Raw genomic sequence first — 9,695 nt, 5'->3', positions numbered from 1 at the left:
CGCTGGGACCCGTGCCAGCGCCTTGCTGGAGGCCGGTGGGTGCTGACCCGCAGAACCTCTTACTCTGCAAAAACTGCCCTGCGGTCCGTAAGCCGTTGGAAGGGCCCGTCGCCAGCCAGCAGATTCCCGTCCGTTCCCCTTTAGCTTCTCAGCAGCACCTCACGTACACATCTGCTTCCCAGCTCCGGCATTTCCTGCTGGAGACACAAGCTCCGGGTCTAGCACATAAAACTGATTTTCAGGGGAACCGTCCACGCTGTGACTCCTTCGTCTCACTGCATCCTGCGGTCCTTCGCAGGAGAGGCCAGACGATGCCAACTTCTGTGCAAGCCAAGCACGGTGCAGCGGCAAACGGGCCCTGAGGAAAAGGAGCGTTAAATGTCTTCTCTTTCTTGGGGCTCATCTGTGCCGTACAGTCATTAGGAGGGGGACAAGCAGGGAACAGGGATTATCCATCAAAAAGATGATCCAGATCTAATTAAACTGGAAAAGCCAAAAGACCTTGGTCATCGGGACGTTCTTAACCCAAAAGGGAGAAGGAACATCGAGGGAATTCGGCTGGCTCAAAAGCGATCACCGTTAGATAGCTTTAAGTCCTCAGTCTACAAATAAATTGCTCTGGATTTACACAGAGTAACTAAGCTCATTTCCCTTTTTAGCTGATAAAAGCCCAGTTGTCTGGAATTTCAACAAACCAATCGTAAAAGCAGCATGTGGCTGAAGACTGATGAGTCACCCACTCCTTTTCCCAGCAGCCAGTACCGAAACCTTCACATTTTCTCAGGCCAACCTATGAGATCTGCTTTCCAGATCCCTGGGTGAGCAAGTCCACATATGAGGAAGCAAGAAGCCTCCTCCTCTTCCTCAGCTCTGCCCTGGGCTTGTGCTTGCTGCGAGCTGCAGCCCCGGCACTTGAGGAGGTGGTTACTCAGGGGCTATGGCTTTTGCCTTACAACACTCTGCAGGAGTTCCAGCCATGGAGGAGTGCGGTTCCCTCCTGAAGATTGGCAGCAAATGGCTCCCCATGAACTGGAAAGAAGGAGCAGCTCAGTCTCTGCAGATTCCTCGCAGAGGGAAGGAGGGATGACGCCACAGCAGGGAAGTTAAAACTGTTAATATTGTTTGGCAGCACTTCACAAGATCAAATCAGCACTTGATTTTCCAGCAGAGCACTTCCAAGAAATCCCACTGGTGTTGAAAGTTTCTAGGTAGACAAAAATATCCGAGGTCCAGGCTGTAGAGCAGCCACAGGAGAATACAGTCTTGAAAGAGAAGCAGATCTGGGAATACTGCTAGGGAATGTCATGCACTGGCCATCAGAAAGCATCTCAATCAGGCGAGAAACAGGTACTCAGCATCATCCTCAGTCATTTTTGTTTCCCCAAGGAAACAAAAACCCCTGGAAGTCCAGCCCATCCGTGGCAGAAACATGTTTTCTGTCCTGAAGAAGAACAAAGTCGGGGGAACCTGGCAGATAATTGCTGCTGTGATAGACTCCTACCCTGTGGCTGAGGCAGGAGACTGTCTTGCAAATGGGTTCCATCAGGTAGAAAATGGAATTTCACGAGTGGATGATGCAAAGCAAAGACTAATAGTATCAATTTCCCTGGGCGCTGCTAGGTGTGAAAGCTGCAAGCTACTAACTGGGATCCCTAGATGGGAAACTACATGGGCCAACATTTAAGTGGGATTTAATACAGATAAGTCACTTTTATCTCCTGCAGGGGACGTGTGTTGCTAATTTAATGCCAAGTTCCTCTCGCATTTCCTTTTATTTGGGACCATATATCTCAGAGTAGGATAGCAATGGCCACGCTGGTGTACTAGTTTTAATCTTTAAGGCAAGATCGATGACTGCAGGCGCCTGCCAGTGCTGGATGTAACCCCGAGCGGCGAGGAAAGAGGAGGACCAGTGCTCAGTGCTGATAACAGCCAGCCGTGCCTTCCGCACCGCAGCAATTTGGTGGGGCTTCCAGGCGAGTCCTAAGAGTTTCTACAGTCGTGGCTGTTTTCTGCACAGCACAGGAGACATTTGCAAGTGCCTTGATGCTCTTGATTAAAGGCCAGAGTTGCCCTCCTGGAACATGATTCCGTTTCTTGTACTCGCTTCAAAAAGGGAGAGTTTAAAAGATCCAGGAGTGATTGTTTAAAGCGATGACTGAGGTTTGCTGAGCCTAATGAACTCACACTTCTGAAAGAGAAATACAAGTATAGCAATATCAGTAAAAGCCCAAGATATGGTTCTTGGTTGCATCACTAGAAACACAGGCTCCGCAGGGGATTTCCCACAGTGCAGGTGAAAAACACAAGGGAAATTACTGTCCAGAAATGTACCATCCTCATCCTCCTCTGAGCCCAAAGGTTTCAGTGTACCTGTCCATGAGTGGAGCATTGCTTCAGCCTTCTACAGGGTTTACTGTCTCTGAGCTTCTGCCATGGTGGATCACAGGGGTCTCATCCTGTTTCCAGGGCTCTCAGGTGACTTTCCTCCCTCCCAGACACTCGCCTGCAGGGCTGCCAGCTCCCATGGGTGGGGACCCAGTAGATGGCATCTGTGTCCAACACTTGTGCCGGAGCTTCACCTTCCTGAAGGCTTCTCTTCCACTTCAGTTATCTCAGGATCTGTTTCTTCATTAATGCCTACTTTTCATTTCAATGTTTAATGCCCTCTAAGCAATATATTTTAAAATCTCAAAATATTCACTGCCTTAGTGTGCCTTTTCCTATTCTTATTCCTTCCCAAGAATAAAGATCACTTATCATTGCAGAGTCATTCACTGGCATAGTGTGTGACCTTTTATAAAAGGACCATCAGAAAATAGAATTATTAACAAAATTATGAAAAAAATACTGTCCATCCCAACAGCAGAAAATATTTGGTATAGGTGGGGAGTCTGAGAAATCAGGGCACGTCACGTCTCCAGATGTTGTGGGAGGGAACAAGAGTGCTGAGTAAGTTCAGGTAGCATTCCGGGACAGCCTGACTTTCCAGCCCAGATATCTGGCAAGTGGAGGCAGTGGGTTTGGGTGTTACAGTCATCCTCCAACAATGGAAGTGTTGCAAAATATATAGCACCACATATTAAAAAGGGATTAGGAGTGGGGAACCACAACGAGTAGGAAGACAGAAGCAGCCTTTGAGCAAAGCCGTGAGTGAAACATGTTTTCCGGGGCGGCATTACAGCTATGTTACAGGCATTGTTTGCTTGACAAACCAACCCACAGATATGATCCCCAGCTTCCACACGTCTCTGCAGATCCTGCTATGCCCCGGACTCCAAGTGTGACCTTCAGCCCTCAGCAACTCTGCTGAATATAAACTGAGTTCTCATCTGCCGGTGAAAACGCAGGGGGTTAGGGGTTGTGCCCCTCACAGCACTGGGGATAACCAAGAGGAGCCCAAACTGCTGTGAAGTTTGGAGTCGGAGGTTAAGAGACTCAGTGGAAAAGAAACTTCTGCCTAATCTCTATCATGTTCTAAATCTTTTCTTCTCAGGTTTCTAAGGCTTGGATTACACCCAGGAATAGACTGGTGTTTATTAATTAATTCCCTTTGGGACTGTTCAGAGTCATATTTAACAACAGTCTTATTCTGGGTTTGTTGGTCCACTGTTGCCATAAGGATGACAAGCAGCAACTGGTGTGGTGGATTACTCTGGCTCTAGCCCCATGGTCCATCTAATCCAGCCTTGACGGTGCCCGATCCAAACACCTCAAATGTGAGGGCTGGATCCTTTGCCGTGGAGAGTTATGGAGTATCTGCCTCACTGAAGAGGTTCCTCCCAATATGAGTCATTAGAGGCTGCTATACATTCTGGCTTTAGGGGGCTTATGTCCCTCCTAAACGTAATGGAAAGGTGGATAGCACAACCCACAAAGCTCTAGGCCTGAATAATTAGACACCCACAAGATAATTACACCCAGTATAAAAAGAAAAGTGTAAAAAGGCATTTCGAAAGTAATTACTGGTTTGAAAACTCTGCCTCTTAGTGCCTCTGGCCAAGTAACACCTTGCTTTTCTAGTCTCTCTTCCTTCAGCAGATCTCAAAGCCCATTGCAAAACAGGACACCGCCACTGCCTTCATTTAAAAACCGTAAAACCAGATGAACCTGAGCTCACCTTGCTGCCCGTCACAGACCTGCTGCAAACCTGGGACAGAATTTTTCCCAGGTACCACCTCCTGCTGTGCCTTGCATCATGACAAACCCACCACAGAACAGTTGTAATCTGACAATCTTTTCCTTTACTGATTTCTAGACTAAAAAAATACCCCCAAATTCCATACTTCCATTCTTTACAACCTCACTTACCCTAAACATCTCCTTCTTCTCCTGGAGTATCATTGCAATGCAGTGACCAGAAGGAGCGCAGAGCTCCCCGTACTCTCCTGCCTTTGACTCACTCTTGGCCAGCGCACAGGAGCTGTTTCCCAGCCCATTCCTTTGCATCCCTCTCTATTTCAGTTCAGCTTAATACCGAGCCACAAAGGCCACTCTCCCCTGAGAAAGTGCATTTTGTTGAAGTTTATACTGGACCATAAGACAGTGTCTAGTCAAATGCTACAAGGGTAAGAGATATAATTTCCTAAAAATGGTGAAAGAAGCTGATTTTTTTCTTAAAATTTCTTAAATTGAATTTGAAGGTAAAAAATTAAAGGCTGGACACTAATTTCTAAAACAGCAGTTTTCTAGAAGGCAGGCTGAGTAATGTTTCTTTAAGAAACTTTTGTACACATACAGTTTTTTAACTGAAAATGGTTCCCTGTTAGTTTTAAGGTTAAACCAATGAACACAGGAGTTATATTAAGACTTAACACTCTAAGGTGACCCACGTTTAAAAGAGCCCCACAAATAAATAGTGTGGCACGCTCCTGTGCCCCCTGCGGACAGCCAGCCCCGGAGCAGGAGCCCCCGCTGTCCACCTCTCTGCCGCTGAGCTGGGCCACCGTGGCTACAGGTGACAAAAATGCCACGGACGTGTCTCGGGCACCTCCTGTCCACGAAACGCACTTTATGGCTCTGCTGAGCTCGTTCCCGACGAGTGACGTGCCCCATGCCTGCAGGGACACTGACAGCGGTGGGAACATGTTCTAGAGGCTGCAAGGATCCCATCCTTTGCAACCACAGCACCGTCAGCCTGCTGAAGTGTAAGCAGGCCGTTTCAGATGCTGTTTTAGCCGAGTGCTTCGGTTGTGCCCTTTGCTGACACACAGCCCGTGGGCACAGCTGTCCCAGCAGCTGAGAGACCACACACAGCCCATGGGCACAGCTGTCCCAGTGGCTGGGGGACCCCACACAGCTGTCCCAGCGGCTGGGGGACCCTCGCTCTGTGCTGGGGACGCCCAGGGCTGAGCTAACTGCAAGAGCAAGCACACCCTGGGGGTACACACCAGTGAGCAGGACAGTCCCTCTGCTCTCTCCTCTGCCAACATGCAGTTCAAAGTCTGAATTGGTGCCTTTTCCACATTTTCCAGTCAAAGGAGGACACGGCGACAGAGCTTTGGGTGGGAAGGGGCAAAGGAGCCCACTCCTGCTCTAGGATAATCAATGATAAACATCCTACGGCCTGGAACAGTGTCATGAACACTCAGAAAGCTGAGAGGAAAAAGGTATTATTTTTGGCTGAAGGTCTTTATAGCCGATGCAGGAACTCTCTGTTAGTTACTCATTGCCTCGGCAGGTCTCATAAAACAGCCAGCAGAGCCCAGCAAATACTTTTCTTGGTGTTCTGGGAGCTCAGAAATCCAGGAATTGAACAAGGCCTTGAACCCATTTTATGGACTCACTTCTTACCAAGCGATCATAAAATATGAAGATTCAGACCTTATAAATAAGGAGGGGAAAGAGCTGTGTGTTACTTAGCAGGAGCAGCCTCTCCAGAGACGCTTCCCAAGGTAAGTCGGGTGCTACGACCCAGAGAGGCTCCCGACGGGCAGGTGACAGGAGGCGACGGAACTCACGTAGGAGATGAGAGATGTAAAACCCCCTTGACTCCGCTCCGAGCTGGAAAAGGCCCTGCAACAAACCGACGCAGTTTATTCCCTGGTGACCCTGTTCCAGCCTTGAGGGCTCTCCCCAGGGTGTCAGCAATTAACCCGCTGCCAGCCCCGGGCAGAGGCACAACACGGTCACCCTCTCTCTAACAGACGCCAGCTGGGTGCCTCCGAGATGGCGCAGAGGAGCAGCTCCGCAGTGCCCTGTGAAGCGCCTGTCCTTGCCGTTTGCTTTTTGGCATGCGTAGCCACAGGTAAGCAGCAGAAAACAGCGGTGGTGGCTTTGTACAAGCTCCATCATGTCACCGTGCAAAACTGTCCCGGGCTGGCAGCAGCCAGGGTGACGTGCCACACCAGCACCCAGCTTTCAGAGGTTGTGGAGGTCACCCCAGAGGACTGCCTGAAAGCTGGTCTCTGGTTTTGAGAGTAGTGGAGAAGGGCATGGGGAAGTCTCAACGTTTTCCAACATTATTGCAGCGGCTGCACAAGGACGACGAGGCCACCATTTTCAAAGCTGCTCTAAGTAGTGAAAAGTGTGATACCTGGGAAGAGACAGGGAGCTTCAGACTTTTTTATACTCACAGGACTACAGTGCCTTTATATTCCGACCTGTATTTTTGTTTCATTAACCTATGAGCCAGGCTACAGTAGAGAGTTTCAGTCCATTAAAAAAATGCATCTCCAATACTGGATCTTCATTTAGTGTGTCCTGAGGTTTATATGTTAGACAAATTGCAACTCCTCAAGATCCAGACTCAGAGTGGCCAGGATACAGCTGAGGGGCTGATTAACCGATTTATACTCTCCAGCACATTCAGCACTGACAAAAAAGCCAGCGTATCAAACCATGGGCACAAAACCTGAGGGCACAGGTATGCTGCAATGGTGGTTTGTAGCAAGAGGGTGAGCAAGACTGGCGGGATGGGGATGATTTTGCTGTGTGTGTTACATGGTCACTGCTGGTTTACAGACATTTGGTTATTAAAGGTCAGGCTTTGCCATTCTTGCAGTCAGTTGTAAAAGCCCAACTTCTATTTTAAATAAGGGAGCTTTATGACAAAGACAACTTCTTGTCTGAGAACTAAAGTCCCACCGGAAAACTGAAGCCTGAAATTCAATCCCTCCTCCAAAGCCAAGGCCTGGAGAAGCTAGCAGGGCAGCTCCTGTGGGAAGGGTGCAGCTTAGGACGCTTAGTGCCCTTGTTCTCCTTTTGTAGGTCTGGAACTGTCCGTGAACAACCACGCTGCTGACTTTTCCCTGACGACAATGTCTGGCCCTGCTGTCTCCCTCTCCTGCCTAGTACAGAACAGCAGCCAGCCCGAGGAGCTGCTCTGGTACCGAGGAGCGGGGAAAGTGGATTTGAAAGATGGGAATAAAGTGAACATCAGTAACATCTGCATATCCCCAGTCACTGAGTCCGACAATGGAGTCACCTTCACGTGCAAGCTGGCGCGGGACCAGTCTGTCCAGGTGTCTGTGACCATGGATGTCCAGTGTGAGTTGCAGCGGTGGATATTTGCGCGGAGCAGCTGGGGTGGGATGAAATCACGGGCTGAGCACCTTGGTGTCTGGGCACTAGCTGAAGGCAGGGTGTTTTGCACCATTGTACGCTGTCTTCATCAAGAAAAAATGCATTTAGGAGAAGATAACTCACACGATAAGACACTCCCTTTCCACAGTGGTGCTTATGGCCTGATCTAATGACTCTTTTATAGGGAGTGGGTGAGTCTTTAAGTAAGATGTTTTGGGTACGTCCCTGCCTCCACCTAGGTTCTTTCCTAAGGATACAAGTCAGGGCAGGGGAGTTACGGAGGTGACTCTCGGCCATTCATTGCCCTGATGATTCCCAGGAATCACGAAAAGCTGCACAACTGTGATGTGTTACCCCACTGAATAAGGTGCACGCGGGATGTGCAAAGGGGGCTTGGTGTTAAACGGTGAGCAGCATTGTTAATGACCTGTTGAACTGCATTACTGTGAACAGTTCCTCCTCAGCTGACTGGAGAAGAGTCCCTCCAAACGGAAGAAGAAAAAGATGTAACTCTGACCTGCCAAACCAAATCCAACCCTCAAGCCCAAACAATGTGGTATAAGAACAACATCATCTTGACCCTACAGCAGAATCGTCACCAGCTGTACCAGACCAGCGAGGTCTCTCAGCTGTCTATCTATAAAGTACAGAACTCTGACAACGGGACCTACACCTGTGTGGTGAACTCAACTTTGGGAGAGGGGAGAAAAGATTTCCACCTGATAGTTGAAGGTAATGAGGCTGCTGCCAAACAATAAGCTTTGCAAATAACTTCCTATTCTCTTTTATAATTATAGCAATCCATTTATATTAAGAAGTGGAATGTGGTAAATTCCCTGCATTAACTTTTGAGGGCATAGCAATAGCAAGGAGCTCTCCTTGCATCTGTGCCTGGGACCACAGCCCCAGGAAGGGCCTTTCCTGCTTTACCTGTTATTCAAAGGCATTTGGCAAGCGTGACCTGAAGCAGGTTTATCCCACTGCCTCACTTCCCATGCTTGACAGGGCACATTCAAGTGTGGTTTAAAGCACCTTAGGTCTTTCTCAGTGCTTACTTGCTTATTTGAAGTCCTTACTTACTCCAACCATAGTATTCTGTCATGCCAAAAGAGCTGCTTAAGGCAAGAAAAGCTGTCCTCCACAAGTGACTGTAGCCCTGTGGGCAACAGGGAGGTGGAAGCCTTGCTGGGGCTGGATGCTCAGGTCTCAGACAGGTGATGCTAAGTGAGGTGACCCACCAGGCATCCACTTCCCACTGACGGCCCACGCCCCTCTCCTTTCTGCACTCTCGGAACAGGGAGGAAAGTGACGTTAGCTGTGTCAGTGAGATTTCCGGACACCTGTATTGCCATGTGTAAGAGTGCCTTGGGGATCTTCTTCAGGGACTGACATTGCAACTCTTCCTTCAGTTCACTGAAGTACAGCCTGGGCTCTGCTCTTTCCAGGGTACTAACACCACACACAGTCAGTCTGCAGAAGGCAGAGAGAACAAGTTCAAATCAGCAGTGACAGCCGTGGGAAAAGAAATATGTTTCTCCACAGTTCTGTGAAATGTTCTGTTTTGTATGGCTGTACTGGTCTATCACACGGTCAACCTCCTCTCTCTCTTGACAGCTAAAACCCCTGTTTTTCCCAAGGAAGCTGTTATTGCTGCTGTCGTGGTGGTTACACTCACGGTACTTTTTGGAATTGTGGCTCGAAAAGATAAAATTTTCAAGGTATGGGAAGCTGTAGTTTTCTACAAAAAAAATAACATTGTTCTGTTGCAATGCCCTGTTTTTTTTCTACCTTTTCCATTCTACTTTGTAGCATTGCTTTCCACTGTTAGACAACTGTTACATACTACCTCCTGCTTTAGAATTACCAGTAGATAAATCAAATATTAGATATTTCAAGGTGGAAGGCATTACACACTTGCAAGTTATTCATACAAATATCCCTATGGTCAGGAAAGGTAACAATGCTGTTTCTTTATTTTTCAGTGCTTCAAAAGATCAAGTGAAACAGCTCTGTAAGTATTTGACTGCTTACTCATGCACCTTCCAAATGAACCTCCTTCTTTAAGCCTTGGCAGAACCTGGGAAACAAAAGAGCACTCGGCATACTAAACCCAGCCAGGCCGAGTTCCTGAGCTCTTGTTCTGACCTTCTCTCCCAGCAGAGAGGGACCCA

The 9,695-nt window shown here is 48.3% G+C and overlaps 1 protein-coding gene across 1 annotated transcript; it reads left to right on the top strand.

Moving 5' to 3' along the window:
• Nucleotides 1–6,167: 6,167 nt before the first annotated feature.
• Nucleotides 6,168–9,539, top strand: TMIGD1 (transmembrane and immunoglobulin domain containing 1). Its single transcript, XM_040582431.1, has 5 exons — nt 6,168–6,247; nt 7,210–7,488; nt 7,978–8,256; nt 9,139–9,242; nt 9,507–9,539. Exons 1-5 carry the CDS (start codon nt 6,169–6,171, stop codon nt 9,537–9,539), a joined length of 774 nt encoding a protein of 257 aa, XP_040438365.1. The 5' UTR covers nt 6,168.
• The last annotated feature ends 156 nt before the right edge of the window (nt 9,540–9,695 follow it).

This window comes from Falco naumanni, chromosome 1 (genome assembly GCF_017639655.2).
Source record: "Falco naumanni isolate bFalNau1 chromosome 1, bFalNau1.pat, whole genome shotgun sequence".
NCBI lineage: Eukaryota > Metazoa > Chordata > Aves > Falconiformes > Falconidae > Falco > Falco naumanni.
Note: the sequence above shows the minus strand (reverse complement) of the source record. Positions and strands in the feature narration are given on the sequence as shown.

Bases quoted from the DNA above. Each gene is read 5' to 3' on its own strand.
- TMIGD1 (XM_040582431.1), top strand. From the start codon at position 6,169: ATGGCGCAGAGGAGCAGCTCCGCAGTGCCCTGTGAAGCGCCTGTCCTT. The intron at 7,489-7,977 runs GTGAGTTGCAGC...TACTGTGAACAG, and splicing joins TGTGACCATGGATGTCCAGT to TTCCTCCTCAGCTGACTGGA. The intron at 8,257-9,138 runs GTAATGAGGCTG...CTCTCTTGACAG, and splicing joins TTTCCACCTGATAGTTGAAG to CTAAAACCCCTGTTTTTCCC.